The sequence below is a fragment of the Nycticebus coucang genome, chromosome 8 (genome assembly GCF_027406575.1).
Source record: "Nycticebus coucang isolate mNycCou1 chromosome 8, mNycCou1.pri, whole genome shotgun sequence".
Lineage (NCBI taxonomy): Eukaryota > Metazoa > Chordata > Mammalia > Primates > Lorisidae > Nycticebus > Nycticebus coucang.
This window is the reverse complement of record NC_069787.1, coordinates 4,125,290-4,149,586: the sequence shown is the minus strand read 5'-3', so window position 1 is coordinate 4,149,586 and position 24,297 is coordinate 4,125,290. Positions and strand designations below refer to the sequence as shown.

The following is a 24,297-nucleotide window of genomic DNA, read 5'->3' as shown; positions in this document are numbered from 1 at the left end:
AGCCAGGCATGGTACAAGGTCACATCACCCAAGCTCTCCCTAGATTAAGGTCTGATGGTTAATCATCTCCAGCCCATCTCCACACTCTCCCTGGGCTGCCTGCACCAAACCCTCAGCCACTTCATGAAGTTGGTTTAGTAATCCTAGTACTTGGGGAGGTCGAGGTGGCAGGCTCGCCTGAGCTCAGGAGTTTGAGATCAGCTTGAGCAAGAACAAGACCCCATCTCTATTAAAAAAAAAAAAAAATAGAAAAACTAGCCAGGCATGGTAGCACACCTGTAGTTCTAGCTACTGGGGAGACTGAGGTAAAAGGACTTCTCAAGCCCAAGAGTTTGAGGTTGCTGTGAGCTATGACATCATAGCACTCTACCCAGGGTGACAGTCTCACAAAAAGGAAAAAAAAAAAAGAAGTTTGCCTGGTCTCCTGGGACTTGTGTAGCCTGGGGTATAATTTATACACAGCAAAATACGCAGATACGATGAACAGCTCTAAACCCTTCATCTCAACCGGGCTTGATTCTTCTGCCTGGCCTATACCACAGAGCCCTCGCCATCACTGCTGACAGTGGCTGGGGGTAACAAATGGCAGATGGCAGCCTGCGTGCATGCTGGGACTTGAAGCTTTTGTTCCTGGGAAAAACCCTCTAGATGTGTTTTAATGAGGATACAGCTCACAGACTCTGGAGCTGAGGCGTTGGCTCAAATCCTCGCTCCTCCACTTAGGAGCTGAGGACTCTCAGCAAGTAACCTCTCTATTCCTCAGTTTCTGTTCCCTGTAAAATGGGGATTAGAGCAGCTCCTGTGTCAGAGTGCTGTGAGGTTCAGTACAACTCCAACTCTCCCAATCTCCTCCACGCAACACAGGGCCATCCTGAACCCCAGCCCCTCCTGATGTCCTCATGCCTTGAAGCCTGTCTGACCTTCAGGGGTTACCCTGCTCCCCATTTCAGCTGTGTCACTGACACTGGGGATGCCATGGTCACTCTGCCAATTCAAGGGCAAGGCTCTGCCTACCCCACCTGCCTAGACACCCCACTTGGGCAGCCCATCCCTATGCCTGCTGCAACAGCATGCCCAATCTAGACGACCACCCCCTCCCAGGGCCGCCTCATCTGCTTCCCACACCACTCAGCTCTGTCCATTTTCTCTGACCACATTCCCAGTGACCCTAGCCCCCAGGGGCCCTAGACCCTTCTTGTTTGGAAAGCAACCCCCATTGCCAAGTTTGAGACAACTGGGAACACACATTTTGGAATCTGGCAGAGCTAGATTCCAACCTAGCTCCACTATCACTGAGAGCCAGCAATATGCATGGCCTGGGGAAAATTTCCCAGCCCTGTTCAGCCTTGGTTTCCTCATCTGTAAAACAGGAACAACCAGCACAGGACTCCACAGGACTTGGAGGATGGAGAACATACTAGCATTTATTGAGCAGCTACCCTGTGTCAGGTCCCACGCCACGTGGGTGCGTATCTTCATTTCCTTTTGTCCTTAGGAGGCGGGGATTCTTCACCTCAGGGACACACAGCAGCCAGGTCTCATCAAGAGCCTTTATGATTCTGGAGGCGCAGCAGCTCAACCAGGACAAACCCCCCAACAGAGCCCCAGGTGAATGGATGTTAGGTGCTGTGAGCCAGACACAGACGGACAGAAGGCAAGGGCGGGGCGTCGCTAAGTACATTGTTAGTGCCTTGGGATCTGGTCTAGGAGGTCAGCATTTTTGACAATGTGTGATGTCGGGACCCTCCTCTGCTCCAGTAGAGGGAGTATGAGGGAGACGGTGGGAGTACCCCAGGTGGTAGTGGACACAAGTCCAAAACGGGGCTGCCTAAGGCAGAGATGCCTCAGCTTACCTTTGGTCAAAATGAGTCACTGCTCCCTGGTTGAGAGTAGGGTAGAGGACAGGGCCAGTCCCTTCGGCCCCGGCCACTCAGGTGAGGCCAGTAGGGGCCCTGCCCCAGCCCTGTACCCTCACAACTTGCAGGGAGCCCCACTTGGCCTTGCCAGTGCCTTGGTCCCTGTAGGGCCCTGTTCAGCCAACTGCCCCCATCCCAACTTCCCTCCACTGGCCTCACCTCCCTGTGATACCCACCTCCCGGTGCCCTGTCCCCTCCTGGGTCAGCAGCCCCCCGCCCCTCAGGGCACCAGTGCTGAGGACCATCTTTGTGCTAAGAATTCTGCCCCCACTGCCTGCCCTTAGCACTGAACAGGTGAGACCATTGTCAAAGCAGGCGTCTGGAGGTCCAGGAGCCTCCCTCCCCTCATCTTCCTGGGAAAGCAGGTCCAGACTTCGCTTTATTGAGGGAAAACCCACTTGCACCCCTTCCCAGCTACCCCTCACATCCAGGCCCAGGGCTCCTGCCTGCTGAGCAGGAACCGGGCCCACTGGGAGGCCTGGCTCCAGCACCTCCTCACAACCCTGTCCACACCAGCACCCATGCCCTGGGGCAAGGAGGAAGGTGAAGCAAATCGTAGGCCTGAAGCGGACAGAGGCCCACAGGATAGAGATGGAAGCTTCCTTGGTCTGAATAGATCTGGCCTTCTCCAGACCCAAAAGACCCCAAGGGCTGGGCCTTTTTGCTATGGCCCTGGGGCCTAACCTGTCCTCCCCCCATTCTTAGTGAACGGCCACCTCCCCTGGGCCTGGTCAGAAAAGTGACTCCAAGCAGGTGGTCCTGGAATCACAGGCTTTGCCTTCAGCCCCTGCCCACAGAGGGCCTAGAGACCCTTGGGGGAGAACAGAGAGCTGCTCCAGACCCCCAGGCCAGCCCCGTCAGGGACAGCCCCCACCCTCCGTGCTAGCTGGTGGCTGCCTCCACCACCCCAAGAGGTTAGAAAATAAAAAGCACTAAGGGGCGGGCGGGACCGAGAGGCAGGCGGGGACTCTTAGAGGGCAGCGCCGGTCAGTGCACCACTGAGGGGAGCAGCAGTGTGTCTGAGTTCTCTGCCGAGACGCTGGGCGACTCGGGCCCAATGAGCCCCAAGTCGTACAAATTGAGGATGGAGTCAGCAATGATGCGAGCTGTGCGCTTCTGGTACCCGCCCGAAGTCACCATGAGGATGGGCACCTGGCAGCCACGGACTATCTGGAACACCAGTTCATCCCGCTTCACGATGCCCTGTGGGGTGTGGGGAGGCTGACTCAGGCAGGCTGGACCCCTGTGGGGTCAGGAAGTCCTGCTGCAGGCCTAGCTCTGTTCTGGACTGTTGTTCTTCAGCCCCTCTCCTCCCTACCATTGGGCTGCCCACCTTTCCTGATGCTGCTGAGTCCATGGAGCAGTTTCCCCACCCCCCAGGGTCAGGACATACCCCTGGGCTGATGGACAGCCCCCCAAGGCGGTCGCCCTCAAGGATGTCAGTGCCAGCATTGTAGACCACCACGTCGGGCAGGTGCTCCTTCAGTGCTTTCTTGATGTTCGTCTCCACTTTATTCAGGTACTCAGCATCCTCCACGCCCCAGTCCAGCTCCACCTTCCTCCTGATGGCCTCTAAGAGAGAGACACAGATAACCCCAAATTCCAGGGATGGAAAGCTGAGGCTCAGGATGAGAAAGACTGTGGTCACCGGGCAAGTCCAACTCCAGCACTGCTTAGCCTCATTCCACCCAAAACCAAGCTGCAAAGGGCACCAGCCCCGCATAAAAGGACCTGAAGGATAGCAGGGGGAGCACAGTGGACCTAAAAGGCTTTGGGCCCAGGGATGGGGAGATCTGAGCTGCCACGTTGGATCTCACTGCCTCCTTAAGCCCTCACCCGGATGCGCCGACACCCTGCCCTACCCTCAAGCCCAGGTTCAGCACATTTGAGGGAGGTTCCATTCAGAAATTGGTCCCTTGGGCCATACTAGTAGCTTATTTATTCACACCATACTCACCAGCACCTGGTGAAAAAATGTACCCCACCTGCAAAGGCAGAGTCCCTATTTTCAAATCTTATCTGAGAGTCTCTTCCTTTTGATCGATGAGTTTAACTTGCTTTCATTTATTTTGACTACTATAGTTGAACTTTTCTCTTATTTTGTGTTTTCCTTTTTTCTAATTTTTTTCTTTTGTCCTTTCCTATTTTCTACCAGACAAATGTATACCATATGCGTGGCTTTTTTTTTTTTTTGAGACAGAGTCTCAAGCTGTCACCCTGGGTAGAGTGCTGTGGCATCATAGCTCACAGCAATCTTCAACTTTTGGGGTCAAGAGATCCTCTTGCCTCGGTTTTTCTATTTTTAGTAGATACAGGGTCTCTCTTTTGCTCAGGGTGGTCTCAAACTCCTGAGCTCAAGCAATCCACCACCTGCATGTGTAGTCTTATATGTGACCTTGGGCAGGTTGACTTTCGGTGTCAGTTTCCTCATCTGTGAAATGGAAACAACCTCCCAGAGTTGCTGTGAATAAATGAAGGTCCCAGCGTGCAGAAAACAAGAGAAGGGGCCTCATTTGAGCAAGAATGCACTTAAAACCAAGGGGTAGGGGCTGTGGCTTACGCTTGGCAAAGCGGTCCCCAGGGTAGATGTGGCGGTTGTAGACATCCATGATGTATACACGCTGGTCGTCCATGAAGTCTCGTTCATGCCCATTGCCCTGTGGGGAGGACATGGAAGCCACTCACAGACATGTCCCCTAGGCAAGGCCAGGACACTTCACACCCCAGCTCAGGAAATTCCCCGCATGCCTGGCAGCACAGCTTGTTCTTGGGGCCAGAAGGTTTCATGGCTATCAAGTGGCAGAGCTGGGATTCAACCTCAAAACCTGGCCCACAGCCTTCTGGCATGACCTCGAGCAAGCCCCAGCCCTCTTGGTTTCCTTATCTAAGGCAGAAACCCTAGCTCTACTACCCTTTCCAGTCTGTGGTGGGACTAGTGGGGGCCAGGGATGTGAAAGGCAAACTGTAAAGGATTGTGCATGTGACCTGGCTCAGGAGCGCAGCGTCACATGAACCCCAGCAGGACCCTGACTAGCCCAAGGCCACAGTGGTGTGGAAGGCCCCCCACCCCACCCCACGGGCCCATGGGATCCCTCCCTGTCTCTGACCAGAGCAGCCTGTCCTGTGTTCAGAGTCCTCAGGAGGAGGTACTCTGTGCCCCGGCACTTCACTGCCTGGTGACCTCAGGGGGCTGAGTAACGCTGGCCTGTGAGCACCCGCCTGAGGCGGCACAGGGTGCCCGTCCACTCTGTGCAACAGGCAGCGCCCCAAACTACTCACAAGCAAGGGGAGCCACGCAGTGTTCCCAGGGCCAGAGCAGCAATGTCAGAGGAGGTTTAAGGAAGCGCCTCCACCTGGTAAGTGCTGTGAGGGGCAGCTAGCTAGGAGGCGGGAGGGAGGACAACAGGCGGGAACAATGAGAGGACCCACCACCCTGACCAGAGGGACAAAGGCCCTCTGTCTTAAACCTGGGAGACTGAAGACCAGAGCCCGGAGAGAGGCAGGTCAAGGTGGGACAGCAGAGGCCCACTAGAGGGAGGAGAGCCCTGACGTGAGGGGCAGTGAGGCAGGCAGAGTCTGCTGGGGACATGAGGAGGACGCTCCTGCCACAGTGAGGTTCTGGGGCCTGAGGCAGTGGGTCCCATGAGAGCCTAGCCCCTGCAGGGTACTCACCTGATGGGCGTCAAGATCGATGATGGTAGCCCTGGAGATGCCCTCCACACGATCAAACAGAAACTGCCCAGGGGAGGAGAAGGAGGTGTGAGGACCCAGACAGGCCAGAGGACGCAGCCCTCCCGGACTCTGGTTGGTAACAGGCAGGGCAGGAAGGCACATATGCCTGTGGGGCCCCGATGTGTGTGCCTGCAGGAGGTGGTCAGGGAAGGCTCCCTGTAGGAGAAGGTGTGGCTGTGCTCTGAAGGCTCAGAGGTCAGGAGGGAGATTCCCTGAGAAATGAGTAGGGCTGAAAGGGGGAATCCCCGTAGTCCTGGAACATCACTCCCCAATCACTGCCTCTCCCTACAAGGCCAAGGCCTAAATGCCCCCTCTTCTCAGAAGCCTTCATTCCCTGCTCCCTCTCCTCTCCTAGTGGTCCGGACACCTGCTGACCCACCTGCTTCTGCCATTAGTCCAAGTTCCCCATAAAAGTAGGGACCACATCAGCCCACTCCTGAGGCCCAGCGCAAGGCCAGGAATGGAGAGGCCGGGGGGACTTTGGGATCAGACAGACCTGGAGGCCAACACCAGATCTGCCCCCTGTGGCCTTGTGGCCTCACCCCGGCTCGGGCTCCTCTAAGGAGTGCAGCACAGGGCTGAGTGTGCAGTCAGCACCAGGGCTCTGCCCCTTCCCTCCTGTGCAGTGAAGCTCTTCTCCCTTCACTCTATTGTTGACACAGCACATACTCCCGCTCCAGGCCCTGGGCTCTATGGGAGGCTGGGATAACTACCTTCCTCACAGGAGCCCTCTAGGCTGCAGGAAAGAAGAGAAGGTATCAGATCTGGGTTCGTTCCAGCCCAGCTGAGCAACCCGGGACAGCCCTCTCCCCGCTTTAAGCCTCAGTTCCCTTCTCTGTAATTTGGGGCAAGAACACCCAATTTGGGGCTGTGAAGGGGGGTCCAAGAAGGGCTGTTAGAGGCAAGGCCCCCACATGCTCATGGACACACCTTGATGGCGAGTGAGATGTCTGCATAGGCACAGAAGCCCCCGCCCCGGTCGCTGGAGCAGTGGTGGAAGCCGCCCCCTGCGGAAGGGCAGACAGTGGCACTGGTCATCCACCATCCATCCACCCCTCCCTCACACCCCTTCCTCAACTCCCAAGGACTCTACTCCTCAGATTCCAGGTTGACAGAGTGAACTGAGCACCTAGGCATGTCACCAGCCCAGGTCAGGAGGCAGCCACCTCTCAGGGTATGCCCTCACACCAGCACCTAGGCATGTCACCAGCCCAGGTCAGGAGGCAGCCACCTCTCAGGGTATGCCCTCACACCAGCTGGTGCCTGTGCACATCCCCAGGTGACAGGGAGCTCATCAACCCCAAGGCAGAAAGCTTCTGCTTTTCTCCACCAAGTTGGGCCTGCCTCCATGAGACTCCCCACACCAGAAAAGGTAGTAGCCTGTGGGAGCCCTGGATTCTGCCAGTGCTGGGAGAGGATTGTTGGGAAGGGCACCTTCTGCTGGTCAGGGCTGCCCATGGTGGGTGAGACTGAAGACCAGGATCCATCTCCCCTCAAGACACAACTTCAGAACCCCAGGCAGGCAGCAAGTTCCTCCCCTGCAGCCCCTAAGAGAACCCCAGTGGCCCCTGCCTGAGCCCCCTCAACTCTCTCTGAAGTTAAGCCCAACACCTGCCCTACTGGACAGTGTGAAGCTGGGGCCAAGGACACAGGGACCTGCCTGTATCCATCACTCAGGAAGCCACTGTGGGATCATACTGATGAGATAACAGCCAACATTGAACTCCTGACCAGGTGCTGAGCTTGCTAAAGACTCCCTATAGCGGCGTCACCACCAATGTCCCCTTTTACAGATGAGGAGATGACCGCACAGAGGTGGTCAACAACTTCTCACAAAGCTAGGTAAAAGCAGGACCTGGACTCAGTTCCAAGCTGCATCTTAACTTCTACGAGGTCCTAACACCATCCAGGGCGAAGGGCCACCCAGGCCCTCCTCAGAACCCTACTGCAGACACACAGGTCACAAATATCTCCTTGGTTTGCACAGCAGAGTGTCACGAGATTGCCATGCAGACCTGATGCTGGGCACTGGTGATGCCAACATGGAGGAGACCCAGTCCCTGGCCTTGCAGAGCTCACAGCCGAGGGCAGGGAGACACCCTACATGGGGCTCTGAGGAAGCCACCAGGCTTCTCTCACTGTCCAATTCTTCACTAGTGAAATAGACCTAATGACAGTTACGCTCAGCTCAAATGAGAGGCTGGATGGACAATTACAGGGACAAGGAAGATTGACTGTGCAGTCCTTCCATGAGCAATCTTGTGGGAAAGTCGAGGGGCTGTGGAGTGTTGGCCTTGGGGACATCCAGGTGAGTCTTTTAGGGGATCCGCATGGAAGCAGGCTCCAGTTCCCCACAGAGCTGCCCAGGGGATGGCACAGGAAGTATGCAAAGATGGGGCTGGGGAGCCACCTGGGGACTCTTCAGACAAGAACCCCACATCAGAGGGAGGCACTGGTTGGTCCTTCTGAGGAACCAGAAGGCTGCACATCCACCCCCTGGCCACTCCGTAAGGAGACACATGGTAGCTCCAGAGGCACCAGAGCCTCTGAATTCACTGCTGCCACATCCAGGGTCCTCCCGCCCTGCCCCCAGACCTGTCAGGCCCACTCCACCAGGCCAGGCTGGAAATTCTTGAGGCCCCAGGCACTCACCTACGTTGATGGCCCAGCCCCGCTCCACAGCCAGCTTCCCTGCCTTTGGAGATAAGCAGAAGGTGAGGGTGCAGGCAGCCCATTTCCTCCCTCCCTCCTTCCCTTCCTGAATCACACACCATTTCTATAAACACAGCTTCCAGCCAGGGGGGCAGGGGTAAGCTTTGAGGTGGGGGTGCAGGAGGAATTCCCTCCAAGCAAACTCAGCCAGTCCAGGAAGCAAGTTATCAGATTGGCTGGCATATGAAATGTGGAGACCATAAAGCCCTTTGCAATTGTGCAAGGAAACTGGAAGAAATAAAATGACTTATCAGTCACATGTAAGCTGACAATAATTTTAATGTGGCTTTCCAAGGGAAAATAGGCAACTTTTTTCTAAAGGAAATATAGTACACTGGATACTGAAATCCTGTAGGAATAGGAAAACACAGTTTGGGGGTAGGCAACATTTTACTAAGCTAAAAAAAAAAAAAAAGTACAAATTATCAAAGCTAAATGGGAACCTTAGGGGATCACAGCCATACCCTGAAATATGAAATGTTCCTCTGCCGTCAATCAACTAGGCAGTCTGTGGCTAATTTTTCAGAAAACTACACACAGGATGTAAGTATCCTTTGCTATCACCCCAAGGCGGGAAGGGGTGGGGGGGAAGGTGGAGCTTTATGCATTGATGAAACTACAAGGGCTGTTTTTCCACCTTAAATCTGGGTGTATTAGAGCCATGGTTTTAGGACATTCTTTGGGGGCTGGAGATACATCTTATATACCAGCAAATATGGTAAAGGAGGTCATGGGGGAAGGAACAATGAATTCTAATGTCCCAAGATGGGGGAAAAAAAGGCTTTTGGAGAAAGAGTCATTGTCTCTGAGCCCAGAGGAATATTTAGAATGTTTTTCAAATGCTAAATGTGGGGAGGGCATTCCAGGACCAAGGAGGTAGGAAGGATCCTGGGGTGCAGGAATCCCCAGCCCAGCCAAGCCATCCCTTCCCCACCTACCATTATGGTTCCTCCTGTCTGGGTCCGAAGGGGCCTCAGCACCTTCCTCTGCACAAGGAAGTTAGGGAGAAAGATGACAGGGGGGATTTCTGTGATGGTGGCGACAACAAAGGACCACTGTGGAAAGAGACATGGGCTGTTGGCCTCCCACGGTCCCACCCAGAGGCAACGGGGGATATCAGATCTCTCGCAATGCCTTGAGGATGGCTGCAAGGTGCCCTTGGCCAAATGTATTCCTTTGGTGAGAAATGACAGTTGCAACCCCGTCTGCCCTGCCAAGCTCTAGGCTCCATAAATATTGGTTTCCACAGTGTTTCTTCAGCTGCGTTGGCCCAAGTTCCTCCACGCTCTGAAGCCCTTGGCTGCCCTCTTGCGCCTACAACAGGAGCTACAGAGGGTTCTAAGTCAGCTGTGCACTGAGGGGTGGCTTTGGGACAGCTGATCCAGACCCCCATTGCACAGAAGGGGACATTGAGGCCCTGGACATTGAGGCCCCTCCTTCCTCCCCTGCACTGTATGGCTTTCTCATCCATCAGGGATCAGAGCTCACTGTGAAGGGGGCATCCTGCCCTCATCTCTGGTTGTTGAGGCAGGGGGTCTAGGGTACCTGAGAAGTATTTATGCTAAGACCAGGACATGCCTGGGACCTCCAAGTCCCCCAGGCAAATATCCATGGTTCTAGTTGCCCAGCAGCACCCAAATCCAGAGCCATCTCTGCCTGGCTGAGACTGCATTGAAACCTTTCTCCTGTTCTCCCCTGACCCCAGGCAAGTCCTTGGAGGAGTCTGGGTACACAGTGCCAGAGTCACTCACTCTATAGATACGTAGCAAGTGTCTGCTAGGCATCCTGAGGCGGGCTGGGGGTCCTATCCCCATGCCAGCCCACTCGCAGCCCAGCAGGGAGGCAGATAAGTGGAGAGGCACTTATGTGCAGTGCTACAAGTGCTGCGTGGACGGGGCGGGTGTGGGAGTCAGAGAGGCTTTGGGGGAGGCACCACCTGCAAGAGGTGAGTGATCCAGATGTGGGGTCAGGTAAAAAGGCAACTGCCTACAGAGAAGCCAGTCCCCAACCCAGAGAAGTTGGGCACAGTGGGCCAGGGCAGGTCCCTTATCCCATAAGGCTTGGTCGGCTAGCCCAGGCTCATACATTGTTGTCAGAGCAGTGGGGAGCCACAGATGGTGCTGTCCCAAGATGCTCTAGCTGCAGCAAGAACCAGCCGGGGCAACAAGAACAGAAGCAGCAGCCCCAGAGAGGAAGCAGAGATAATGAGCGGGTGGGGGAGGAGAGCGGGGAGGCGCAGGCAGAAAGAGAGAGAGGGCTCCAGGAGGAGCACAGTTGCTGGGTCTGGAGCCTGTGAAGGGACAGCAGCACCTGTGAGGAGAACCTGGAGCAGGTTGGGGCGAAGGTGCTGGGCGGTGTTCTTGATGGGCAAGTTGGGCCCAGCTGAGGGAAATGGCAGAGAGACTTAGGAGACATCACAGGGGCGGGGAGAGGGGGAGACTAAGTGGGAAGCACAGAATTCTGATGCTGAAGGGCAAGGGACTGCCCAGAACCAGGGTGAGGGTGTGGGAAGATGCCCGGGAGTCCAAGTGGAGAGATTTCTGGAAGGAGCGAGTGGAGGGAGGTACAGAGGCTGCTGAGACGTCAAGGAGAGGAGTGGGAGGCGTGGCCAGGGCACCCACCAACCAGGAGAGGGTTTAGGATGGGAGCCGACCCAGAGCATTTCAATAAGGGGAGCAGCCAGGGGGCGGGGGGACAGAGAAGGACGGGTGTGAGGGTGGCAGAAAGAAGTTGCCTCCTGAAAGCCCAGGGATACCTTAGCCAACAGGACATGACTGTGATGTGCCTTAGCCCAGTGGCCACCATGGGAGACATTTTGCTGGGGTCCTGGGCATCTCGGCCGGGTAGTCTGCCATTTACTGCTGGTGAATACTCATGTGGCCAGCCCTCCCAGGCTGGCAAGGGCAGCTGAAGGCTGGGGAAGCTCACCTCCCCCCTCACCAGTGGAGGAGCTGGTGCCAGGGTCTCACAGGATGCAGACCTGCTTTCTGAAAGAAAGAGGTGCCTATCCGGCCTCCTGCAAGCCCAGGGCCTCTGACTCTACCATGGAGGCCTCAAAGGGCCTGGTAGGGGCGAGAGTGCAAAAGTTGAGGCCAGGAAGGCCAGACACCCGTGCGTGTGTGTGCATCTGTGCAGCATGCAAGTGTGTGTGGTGAGGAGGAAAGGCCCCTGCCCAGAGTCATTGGCCCCTCCTCTCCACCACACCAATCCCACTACCCAGGACAGGCCCGGCTATGGTAGGCCAGGAACCACAGTTTTCTATGAAAAAACAAACAAGTGAGCCACCAAAGGAATGAAGTCACTGCCTCCCTCTCACCCTGGGCAAGCCAGGAGGACAGAGAGACTGACAGACAATGAAGCCAAAGCCCCTCCTGAGAGAGGTCGAGTAGACACAAAACCCCAGGAAAGGCACCATCGGCACATGCCCCGCAGCTGTCACCCGCTCCATCAGGAACAGGTTCCATGCTCACTTACGTCATCCTCTTCCCAGAAGTCCACGACACACCTTGGAGTGGTAAAGACTCTGAGCTTTAATTCCCTAACTTTGCTCCACCCAGCATTCCCCAAACTTTCTGACCACAAGCCTCCCGTCCCCTTTGCTTTTTACATCATATGTGCCAATCTCCACAAAGCTGCAGAGGTGTGGGATGTGCTTGGGAGCCTCAAAGTTACAAACTGGGTCTGACCTGGTGCAGAGGCCTCAGCAGCGGGTCCAGCCCTGCAGGGAAGGACTGCCTGTGTCTGCCACCCCAGCGCTCCTGGGAGGTGGGCACTCTGGGCAGCAGCAGGCTCTGACATCGAGGTGGCTGCCCCCTGGGACTTCTCTCTACTGCTGCACAGCAATGGTCTCCACACAAGGCAGTGACACAGTTACTGACATTCCAGGCCTGTGCCATTCAACCCAGGAGCTGCCAGCTTACGTATTATTTCAAAGTAATCAGAATTTTTAAAAATTAGAGTTTTATTCCTTAGGCACATTTACTATATTTCAAGAGCCACGTGTGGCCAGTGGATTGGGCAGAGCAAATCTGGAACACTGCCATCCTTGTAGAAGATTCTGTTGGATGACACTGCTCTAGAAAATCACCTAGCAGTGGCCAGGGTGAAAAATAAATGGGTGGGACAGACTGTGGCTGGGACCCTGGGTGAGGGGAGAAGAGAGAAAGGAGGCAGTCTGACTGGAGCAGGCTGTGTGGTCAGAGCAGTGACAGGTGCGCCTAGGAGGGGGCTTGGGCATCACTAGGTGACATTTGGAGATCCACTTACTGACAAACGGCAGGGGATGAGCAATGTAATATCAACATCAAAGCAGCACCATGGAGTTTCCCCAGAGGCCAGTAAGGGGTAAGGGAGCTCTGGAGAGAGGACAGGTAAAGACATGCCCCAGCGCTACAGACAGACACTTTATCTGGGGCTTGCAGCATGCTGCGATGGGGCCACCACGCCAGGTCAGGCTCTCTGATGGGGGTCAGGCTCCAAAGTCCTCCTCAGAATCAAAATGGCCCAACTCTGGGCCTACCCTGGGCTGTGCGAACTTGGGCACAGCCCTTTCATTCTTCCCTGCCTCCACCTGTCTCCTCATCTAAGAAACAGGCTCTGGATGAGGGCTCAGATGTGGAAGCTGGTCAGAAAGGCCTGTCCTCATTGCCGAGTCTAAAATCCACCCCCTGCCCCAGGCCCCCTGAGGCCTACCTCAGTATCATCTCCCCATGCAGCACGCCTCTACCTGCAGCTACAGTAGTTGTGATCAGTATCTGTCTCCCTCCACAGGATGAGGGCAGGGAGGTGGCTCTGCCCACTGCTGTACAGGCAGCACTGAGAAGAGCGCCCAGCATCAGGAGGGGCCTCCAGGGCCCACTGTGGACCCCCTCTTCTGGCAGGTGCACCTGTTACCCTTCCTGTACCTGCTCCTCATGAAAGCCCCCCTTGCCACCTGCACTGTCCCAGGAGAGCCATGACTGACAAGGGGCTATGACAGGTAGGCAACCATGTGGGGACACACACCTAAGGGTTCCCTGTGGGCTAGGCTAATGCCACACTTCCCAAGCCACACCAGTACTTGGCTCCTCCCCCACTCCTGCCTCTAACAGGCTTCACCTGAAATCACCTGTACCTGGATTCCCCCCCAGTCAAGTTCTGCATCTAGGGCTCTGGTTCTCTATGGGTGGCTCCTGCCTGCAGCCCTGTACTGCTACAGAATGCATTAGAAATGCAGATGCTCAGCCCCCACTAGAGACATCCTGGATCAAAAACTCTGGGAGTGGGGTCTAGGTGACTGTGGCCTAGGCCTTCAGTGGTTCTGGCACTTGCTCAGCCCGAGATCCACTGTTCCAGGGAAGGTGACCTAAGGCAGTGCTGAATGTATGTATTATGTGTCCCAGGCTGATGCCACCACCCACCAAAGGGCAGAACCTGCAAACTTCCCCATCCCAGGGCCTGGTCAGGTGTCAGGGCCTCCCTAATCAGCCTTGAGAGACCCCACAGACAGCAGACACACGTGGGGCAGGTGACATCTCTGGGTCATTCTGCCCTATCCGTTCAGCTCCACAAGCCTTCACCTTCTGGCAGCTCCATCCCCTTGGGTGGACCCCTGCCCTTAGAGGTCCAAACCAAGGACTGCTCTCAGGAAAGAGATTAGCTGCCACCCCCTTCTGCACCCCCACTTCTTGCTTTGGGTGAGTCCTTCCACCAGTAGGAGGGGGAGAAAAAGGTGAGAAGGGGAAGAAACACCTGCTCTCTTGGCTAATGCACAAAGGGCCTTTGAAAAAAGCCTTTCATGGTGAAATCACTCAGCAAACTAGGACCAGCAGAGAACTCCCTCAACATCATAACAAGCACTGATAATACATTTCAAAACTTCACAGCTGACATCACACTCAGTAATAAACCACCCAAAACCTTCTACCTAAGATCAGGAATGAGACAGGGGTGCTGCTTTGCCACTGCTATTCAACATGGTACTGGAAGTTCTAGCCAGAAAAATTAGGCAAGAAAAAAATAAAAAGCGTCCAAATTGGAAAGAAAACTATCTCTATTCACAGGTTGCATGATGTTATATATGGACGATCCTGAAGAACACACACACGCCCCTATAAATGCCAAGGAACAAATTCAGCAAAGTTGTAGGATATAAGATCAACACATAAAAGTCAGTTGCGTTACTAAATGACTGACTGATGTTGTACAGACTAGCAATGAACAATCTGAAAGGAAATCAAGAAAGCAATTTCATTTATAATAGCATCCAAGAAATGGGGATAAATTTAACCAAGAGGTGAAAGACTTGTCCACAGAAAACTACAAAACATTGCTAAAGAAATTAAAGAAAATCTAAATAAATAGAAAGACATCCCATGTTCATGGATCGAAAGACCTAATATTGTTAAGATAGCAATACTCACCAGAGCAATCTACGGATTCAATGCAATCTCTGTCAAAAATCCCAATACCATTTTCCATAAAATAGAAAAGTTGATCTTATAAATTCATATGGAATCTTGAGGGACCCCCCAAATAGCCAAAACAATCTTGAAAACTAATGAAATTGGAGGCCTCACAATTTTAAATTTCAAAACTTACTACAAAGCTACAGTAATCAAAATATTGCAGTACTCACATAAGAACAGATGTATAGATCAAATGAATAGCATTAAGAGTCCAGAAATATATCCATGCATCCATGGCCAAGTGATTTTCTACAAGGGTACTGAGACTGTTCAATGGGGAAAAAAATAGTCTCTTTAACAAATGGTACTGAGAGAACTGGACATCCACATAAAAAAGAATGAAGTTGAACTCTTCCTCACACATAAAAATTAACTCAAAATTCATCAAGACCCAAATATAAGTTAAAACCTTAAAGCTCTTAGAAGAAAACACATGTGTAAACTTTCATGATCTCGGATTTAGCAATGGATTCTTTGACACCAAAAGAAAAGCAACATAAGAAAAAATAAATTGGATTTCAGGAAAATTAAAAATGTTTACACACTGAAGGACCCTGTCCCAAGAGTGAAAAGACAACCTACGGAAAGGGAGAAGATACTTAGAAATTATATAATATCCAGAACATATAAAGAATTACAACTCAACGACAAAAAGACAACCCAAGTGTAACTTCAACAGACATTTCTCCAAAGGAGATACAGAAATAGCCAACAAGTACGTGAAAATATATAACAACGCGCTCAATTAGGGAAATGCAAATCAAAACCATGAGATACCACTTCACAATCACTAAGCTGGCTACCATTTAAAAACCAGAAAATAACAAGCATCAACAAGGATGTACAGAAATTGGAACCCTCTGTGGAAATTGTCTTGATGGTTCTTCAGAGAGTTAGACCCAGAATTAAACACAGAATTACCACGGACCCAGTAATTCCACTCCTACGTATATACTCCAGATAACTGAAGACAGGTATTCAAATAGAGGCTGTAGCACATCTCCACCTCAACACCATTCACAATAGTGAAAGGGTGGAAACAAGCAAATGTCCACAAACTAAAGAATGGATAATCCATCGTATGGTGTACAGATTATTCAGCCACGAAAAGGAATGAGGTCCTGAGACATGCTGGACGCAGATGACCCTTGAAAACATTATGCAAAGTGAGACAAGCCAGATACAAAGGTCGCACATTGTATGATGTGATTTATGTGAGACACTGAGAACAGGCGAATCCAGAGACAGAATTCAGGTTATTGATTACCAAGGGCAGGAGGAGGGCAGAAGAGGGAGCCACTGCTTAAACAAGGGAAAAAGGTTTCTTTGGGGAGTGACAAAAAAATGTTTTGGAACTACCCTGTTTCCCCGAAAATAAGACATCCTCCGAAAATAAGACCTACTTACAGGAACGATAAGATGTCCCCTGAAAATAAGACCTAGCGCATCTTTGGGAGCACACCTTAAAATAAGACACTGTCTTATTTTCGGGGAAACAGGGTAGACAGAGGTGATGGTGCACATTGGGAATGCACTAAACACTGCTGAATTGCACACTTTAAAATGGCTAATGGGGCTCGGCGCCCGTTGCACAGTAGTTACGGGGCCAGCCACATATATCGAGGTTCAAATCCGGCCCAGGCCAGCTAACCAACTGCAACAAAAACATAGTTGGGTGTTGTAGCGGGCGCCTGTAGTCCCAGCTACTTGGGAGGCTGAGGCAAAAAAAATCGCTTAAGCCCAAGAATTCGAGGTTACTGTGAGCTGTGATGCCACCGCACTCTACCCAGGGCGACATAGTGAGACTCTATCTCAAAAATAAATACATAAATAAAATAAAATGGCTAATGGTTGTCACTTGACTTTTACTGCAATAAAAAAATCTTTGTAGAGAAGGGCCCTCTCAGGTAAGATGAGAGAGAGAAATTGAGAGAGATGGGCCCTGAGAATTTCATTCCCCTAGGGGATCTCCCAGGGACTTCTGTCCTCCAGGTGCTATGGTGCACCCACTGTCACTGGATACACTGGAGCTATTTCTGCCTTGGGGCCCTGGCACTTGCTGCTTCCTCACAGTCTGTGATCATGTCACCTTTGATCACAGTTCAGCAAGCCCCTTCCTGACTCCAGATTTATTGCTGTCCTCCCCACCAGCACTCCTCATCCCCTTTCCTCCTGTCCCTTCTTATCCTCACCACCGTGAGCACCTGCTAACACCCTCTCTATATCATTACTTAATCATTATGTTTACTGTCTGACTCCCCCACCTAAATGCCAGCTCCCTAAAGAAAGGGATTAGCTCTCTTGTCTCATCCTGTCCCCCAGCACCTAGCACAGAACATGGTGCTCACTAAGTACTTACTGGATAGATGTGTTCCAAGCCCTGCCCAGCACCAAGTGCGCAGCCCTAACCACGTTCCACGGCAAGCTGGAGAAGGCAGAAGGAAAGAGCCCGGTGCTGGCTGAACGCAACCACCTCCCCCCTGCGCGGAGCCATTGCACACAATAGGCATGCCATAAAAGCTGCTTTCCCTGATTGGACATCATCTTACAGACATCAGGCTCCTGCTTCTCCTTTGACCAGCCCAGTGTGCACGGTCAGGCATGAGCCTTGGAACGGCGTGGAGGGCAGAGTGAAACGAGGTGGGTGTCACACAGCACACAGAGAACAGTGAGGGAAGAGCAGCCTGGGAGACCTGCAGGACCTCTCCAGGTGCCCACAGCAGAGGAAAGAGAAACACTACAGACATCTGAGGGTTGGGGGCGATGCTTCTGAGCTGCAGCCCCATGGTGCCAGACGATGTCTGACAGGGCATGTCACCTCATGCCATTTTCTCCCTAAAAACCCTCTCATGACGGACCACAGTGCCTGGAACGAACTCCACACTCCCCCTGTGGCCTGCGAGACTCTGGTGACCTCCCCACCCACAGTACAGTGCTTTATTTCTTCTGGCCAACCAAGCATCCTTCCCCGCTTCAGGACACTAAGTCCCCTCCCTGCTCCAGGCCTGAGACTCTGGAGCATTCTTCCTTCAGAGCTGCACAGGAGTGTCACCTACTCCTTCCTTCAGTCTCACCTCCTCCGTGAGGCCCACCCCTGACCAGCCTGTTACCCGCCTTGCTCCTTTCCTTCGTAGCTCTTGGGGATGCTACCTCTTCATGTTCAGTCTTCCACATCTAGAGTGCAAACCCGTGGGAGTGGGAGTCTTGCTGCCGTACTCTTCCCTCTGTGCTCAGCCCCCGACTGGCGACCGCCTGGGTGTGCTGAGTGACTGACCACTTCTTCACCTTAAAAGGCGCTAGGAAATCATCATCCCTCTCCTGGTCTCACGACCAGAGAGCTCTCAGCCAACTACGTAGCTCAATCACAATCACGGTTAATCTTTCCAGTTGACATATGTGAATTCTCCTCCTGCCTTTGACCTCCATTTTCTACTTTTTAAATTACTTACCACACAGTAAACGGATTTCAGGGATTTCAGAGGTCAAGGCCAAGCATGCAGACTACCCTCTCGAATGGGTGGAGTCCTAGAACATAGCTCCCGGACCCCCAGTCTCATCCTGGCCACTCACCTCAGCCTGGCCCCACTCTGCCTGGGTTCTCCCCGCCCTCCCCTCCCCCTCTGGACTCTGGCAAGCACTGCTCGTCTTCCCAGCCCAGCCTTGGTCTGTGGACTGTGACCATGTGTGCCTGAGCCCCAGGAAACCAGGGCAGCCAAGTGCTGGGCATCCTGCCAAGGCCTCACACTCCTCTCCCTTCCCAGGAGCCAGGTTTCAACCTCTTCCTGGTAATCTTTCATGAGCTCACACTGTCACAGCCCCATCTAGCATTCTCACAGCTCAGGTGGGAGAGCAGGGAAGGTAGCAGCCACGACCTGGAAGGCTGGGCAGGATGTCCTGCCAGGTCCCACTGACTTGGCAGGTGACCTTGAACAAGCACAGCATCTTTCTGGGCCTAAGCTTTCTGCCTGTAGAGCAGAGGGGCCTCGCATCCACAGTGGCTCTTAGTCCGTGCTGAGTCTAGCCAGGAAATCTGGGGGTCAGGGCTCCCACACCCTTGGGGCACAGAGTCTGAGGCAGAGATGCCCCACATCCACCAGGGCAGGCTGCAAACCCCTCACCACCCACAGCAGACTGACTCAATGCCTTGGCCCCCAGAATCCTATCCAGAGCAGGAGCTCTGCAGCCTCCTATAGAAAGAGGCCACAAACTGCAACCACGCTCAAATGGGTCTACAAGTAGAATAAAAAAACCTTAAAGTGAGCTGCAACATTAAGAAATCAGGAAATGTCACTTAATAACCTGTATTTCTGGCTTCTCTTTGAAGACAAGTGCTCTGGCCCTGCAAGGCACACGTTGGAGCTCAGTAAGGAGCAGCCACCTGTCTGGCAAGGGGCAGGAGTTCTCCAGGTCACCTCAGAGACCACCACTGACCTACTTATTCGTTTATGTTCCTCTGAGCCCTGAAGGGTTTCAAACTAATTTTCATCCCAACAATTTCCCATATGTCTTTAGCAGAAGTCTTTGGAACATAATCTTAAACTTCAGCCCAATAGAAAAACAGGCCAAAGTGGAAGAGCTTTGGTTGGATGGAGACAAGAGAATATAGTTCCCCTGCTCCCCACCATCCCATCAAGGGTCTCTGAGGCCTGTCCACAAGATACAGATTGATGGTTGCTAATGCAGAAGCCCAAAACCCCTACATAGCTTCAATCTCCACCAGCAGACATCCTGCTTTCATATCCACTGGAGAAGGCAGCTCACTACTGCAGAGAAGCCTAGCCCATCCTGGAGTCTCCCTTTTAATGAAACTCTCTTTCCTCTTAGGGACCACAGACTCATACGACCATGCTGCAGCAGGGACAGGAATGGATGCCCCTTGAGGCTGTGCTTCCCCGGGCTGAGCTATCCCCCTCCTCTGGCCGCTCCTCCAGGCCACAGCCCTCTGGCCCAATGTCCAGTACCTTCAGCTCGTTGAGATAGCGCCTTGTGTGTACCACCAGCAGGTCCTCATCTGAGGCCTCCTTCGCCTCCACCAGCATGCAGTCAGATAGAAGCTTCTCTTCTGAAACCACAAAGTGAACATCCTGCTTCCCCACTGACCTCAAGGCCAAGCCCAGGCCCAACCTCTCCCACAGGCTACAGACTTAGCCTCCAGCAGCCTGTGCCCAGGAAAAGGTAGACACTGCAGCTTGTGGGCATTTTGAGGGCTGCCTCCCCAGCCACGGTGGGCAATGGCTAGGCCCTCTGGCCAGGGGCCCCTGAACGTGATATACAGTGACCCCTGTGCTTCTCAAGCCACTGAGCACCACAAGGTGAGCTCAGATGTGACCAAATTTCCGAGGCAAGTGGCACAAGGGTCAACAATGTTAACTTCCAAGATGAGAAAAGTTCTTAGAAATTTTCCCTCTACCTTCTGAAGACATCACTGTAACACCTGCCTAAGGCTTGCTCAAATTGAATTACTCTGTTCTCACTGCATTTTATTTTTTTTACCATGACCTTCTATTTATGGCAAGTTAAACTGCCTTTTCCTATTTGGAAGACACAATGTTTCCTTCTAAAACAAGTGATTTTCTTTTTCTCCCAGAGGCTAAATCATTAAAAATATAAAGTAAATAATGGAACAGGTGGTATGAGAAGATGGCAGGGTCCCAAGAGTGGTTTGCAACTGATATTTGGGAACCACCACATTATTTCCTCACCTTTTACATACTCGAGACACGATTAGATTCACTCCATTTTGCAGAAGAAAAAACTGAGGCTGAGAGTAGGAAGCCTAGGCCACTGAGAACTAGACCATGATGCTGAGTTCTAGGGAAATCAGAATCCAGGGGACTTGTCTCAGTGAGTCACCCTTAGAAATCAACTAATTCCATACATTTTCCACGTACAGCTCCAGGCAGTACTCCCCTCTCAGAACATTCCAGGGTCTCAACTGGAGAAAGCGAAGGGCCATTTCCTGCACAGCATCAGAAGCCCTTTGCCATATGGCTCCTACCTCCCTTCCATCCTCATCCTCAGAGGAGACAGGAGGGAACTCAGGCCAACTGGTGGCTTCGAGATGACAGAGGTAAGAAACCCTTCTGTCGAGCTATGTGGGAACCCAGGAAGGAGCAATGGGGAGAACTCCAGCTGGGTCTGCTGGGAATAGGATATGAGGATCATCCTTGGGAAGGCAAGAAAACCACTTCAAGGTGGGAGGCAGGTTGGCTCCGCTCACCTTGCCAGCATTCTCACCATCACAGCACACCACTGGTACTCTAAGTATTTTTCTTTGCTCATTCTGGTCACTACCACAAATGGAAAATCAGTATCATTTGTCATAGTAGAAGTGAACCAAAAATTTAAAAAGTACAGTGGAAACAAGGAGTGTTATCAATCTCTAATTCCATACTATTTTCTGTAAGACACAGAACCTGAGGCTGGCTCTAGATTTGGTGAAAGGGGAGATGGGGCTGGGCATAGTGGCTCAGGCCTATAATCCTAGCATTCTGGGAGGCCAAGGCAGCAGGATCTCTTGAGCTCGGGAGTTTGAGGCCACCCTGAGCAAAAGCAAGACCCTATCTCCACTAAAAGAAAAACTAGCCAGGTGTTTTGGTGGGCACCTATAGGCCCAACTACTGGGGAGGCTGAGGCAGGAGGATGGCTTGAGCCCAGGAGTTTGAGATTTCAGTGAGACTATCTTAAGAAAAATAAAATGCACTAGCTGCAGTAAAACTTTCTCCAAAATGTGATCACAAGGTTGTACGATTTTAAAATATCCAAAGTTTCATCCTATACTAGGTAGCATTTCCTAATTCTCTTAATTAACGAGTTCTTTGTACAGAAAACAAGAATATTCATACATGTGCCTACTATGATGCCTGAATTTCCCACCTAAGTCAGGCCCTTGAATTACAACGCACAGTTTTAAAAAAAAGAAAAAATCAATGTGCTCTCCAGGGCATCACCTTATCACCTTGCTCAGTGGAATGACTGTGAATGGGGGGTGTGTGTGTGTGCCTCTTAGCAGCTATATGACAGTGGGCATGTTTCCTAACTTTTCTGGGTCTCAATTCTCCCCACCTGTATTCATGGGGGTTAGAGCAAAGGTCCTCTACCTCCTGGAGTTTCTAAACTTCAGGGAATGGACATTGGATGCCCCCAAACTTCCACTCCCCTTCCACTGGGCCTCTGGGGGCCCACAGCACTGGGACCCAGTAAAAGTTTGAGACAGGAACATAGGCACAGGGGTCTGTATTGGAAAGACCCTTCAGACAGCACAGGTGGAAAGCCAAAACCAGAGCCAGGAGATCTAAAGCTTATGTAGGAATAAGGATGGGAGAACGGGTGGGTTAGAGGAAGGAGACACAGGGTCTGAGGTGGGCCTTCCGTACCTTTTAGGAAATTGATCACTTTGCCCCATTTCCCTGCGTCAAAGGGGTGCAGCTTCTCCAGGCCCATGAAGGTGATGTTGTAGCGCGGTGAGTACACGATGGGCCAGCGTGTCTCCGGCACATGCTGGTACAGCTGTGTTGGGTGTAGCCTACCGTGTGCAAAAGAACAGACACACAGGTGAGGGCAGCCTCCCTCTCCAGAGCCCACTGGGATTGACCAGGCAGCCCTGATCCAGCACCAGTGGCCCTCTGGCCAACAGACAAGGGCCATGTGACAACAACAAGAGCTCCTCACTGGGTACCTGCTGCCTTTCCCTGAACCCACTTCCAACCCCACCCTCACAACAGCCCTGGGAGGCAGACCCCTCAATTGCACAGAGAAGGGACCAGGTGTGCCCAAGGTCATGGGGCAGGTCTGTGGAGAAGCAGGTGTGCAAGCAGGTGTGCACCCAGGTGTGTCCGCTGCGAGCCTCAGCACCTCACCTCTACACTACAGTAATTACACCCAACAGCTGTGTGGTCCTAGGCCTTGCTGTGAAACAGGCGGCTGCTGCCAAGACTGAAATGGTGCAGCTAAGAAGGAACAGAGAGCGCTCAGAAACCGCAAGTCGGGACTTGTGGGGGGGCTGTAGCCCAACCCGGGGCCAGGGGTAGGGGTCGCTTCAGGCCCCGCACAGCAGCTGACCATCCCCTATGACGCCCTCATAGCCACCACACAGGGACGAGAAACCCACTACAATTGCTGCCACCTTGGGGAGTGCTGCGCAGCTGGCCGGGCCCGGGCGAAGGAAGACGTCAGACAGCCCCCTCCGGGTCGGGCCTCGCGCGGCAGAGAAGGAGCGCGGGGCAGGCCTAGGAGCACCGGCCCGGGAGCTCTCCAGCCCTACATACCTGGGTCCACACCTGATGGGCCCGCCCGGCCGCCCACGTACCCACATCTCGGCCTACGACGACCCATGGGGCTGGGCTTGGCGTCCCACCCCGCGCCCCGACCCGCGCCGCACTCACATCCCGCGGCTGGGCCCTCCCTGCGCCAGCCGCCGCTCCGCCACCGGGCGGGACCGGGCGCGGGTGGGACGGGCCTGCCCAGGACACGCCTCCTCTGGGGGCGGGGCTTCGGCGGGCTCCACTTCGCTCCGCCCCGTCCGCGCCGCGTCATAGAGGGGCGGTGTCCCGCACGCCCCTTGCTCCCAGGAAGGAGGCTACGGCCCCGACGTCCATCAAGCGCAAAGTCCCTCCTGCCGCAGACAAATACCCAGTGGAATCCCTCTTGGCTCAGAAAGCCACACCCCTCTTCACGAGAGAGCGCAGCGCAGATTTCTCCGCGAAGTACCGGGGGGCGGGGACTGCACGGCGTCGCCCCGCCCAGAGGCGTGGTCACTCTTTGGCCCCAGCCCCCCGGTCTCCTAGCTTGTTCCCAAACCTGGTAGGGACTGGCAGGAGCCTGGGAGTCTGGAACGTCTGGTTTCGCTGCGGACTGTGCCCAGGCTTTGCCGTGTGACCTTGGCCTACAGTCTGCGTTTTGGGCCTATGTTTCCGTTAATGTGAGAACGGGAGGGTTGCTCGGGCCCTGCCGTCTCCGAGCTTATGGCCACACGCACACGCCGCCCCCAGCGTCTTGGGCGGCTTTGACAGAGACAAGTACTCTCCCTCAAGTCACGTAGGCTCTCTGAGCCTCAGTTTACTAAGACAGGCTTGGGGATCAGTCTTCAGGACCTGAATACACACTCCTCTCTCTGTCCCCACCCAAAGCGCCTCCCCAAGGAAAGCCAAGAAAAGCCCAAGCAACAGCTGGGGGTGTCTGTGTGGGTGAGATCTAGGAGGAGTCCCCAACAATAGAGCCCTAGAGGATAGAGACAATGGGACTCTCTGTGGGCCCAGCTGTCCCTGCCCACCACACAGAAGCAGCTGACCAGAGGACTGCCAGGGGCAGGGCAGCGGGGATCCCTGATGGCTCCGTGGGGGCGTGAGTGTGGCTGGGTGAGCCATTGTGAAAGGGAAGGGAACTGACGTTAAGGAGTGCCTGCCACATGCTGGCCACTTGATTGAATGATAGCATTTGATTTTCATAACCTAAGCCTGTGAGGGGTGCCGTCATCACCCGGATTTTATCGT

The 24,297-nt window shown here is 53.4% G+C and overlaps 1 protein-coding gene across 4 annotated transcripts; it reads right to left on the bottom strand.

Annotated features, from left to right (window-relative positions):
• Positions 1-1,406: 1,406 nt before the first annotated feature.
• HDAC11 (histone deacetylase 11) lies at positions 1,407-23,297 on the bottom strand. 4 transcript variants are annotated; one of them, XM_053598894.1, is made up of 10 exons: positions 23,191-23,297; positions 22,183-22,331; positions 19,768-19,868; positions 9,299-9,415; positions 8,301-8,343; positions 6,579-6,655; positions 5,589-5,651; positions 4,477-4,573; positions 3,310-3,488; positions 1,407-3,119 (listed from the first exon to the last, which is right to left on the bottom strand). In XM_053598894.1, coding segments are annotated over exons 1-10 (1,044 nt in total). In that variant the 5' UTR covers positions 23,193-23,297; the 3' UTR covers positions 1,407-2,903. The 4 variants fall into 4 exon arrangements, with proteins under 4 accessions (XP_053454869.1, XP_053454867.1, XP_053454868.1 ...); XM_053598892.1 differs by having other exon boundaries at positions 23,115-23,256; XM_053598893.1 differs by having other exon boundaries at positions 23,074-23,211.
• Positions 23,298-24,297: the final 1,000 nt, after the last annotated feature.

What these genes read in the sequence shown, in the direction of transcription:
- HDAC11 (XM_053598893.1), bottom strand. Translation starts at nt 23,120, where the DNA reads ATGTGGGTACGTGGGCGGCCGGGCGGGCCCATCAGGTGTGGACCCAG. An exon ending in ACATCTCACTCGCCATCAAG is followed by an intron (nt 5,652 to 6,578) that starts GTGTGTCCATGA and finishes TCCCCTGGGCAG; the next exon opens with TTTCTGTTTGATCGTGTGGA. An exon ending in TCGATCTTGACGCCCATCAG is followed by an intron (nt 4,574 to 5,588) that starts GTGAGTACCCTG and finishes TCCTCCCCACAG; the next exon opens with GGCAATGGGCATGAACGAGA.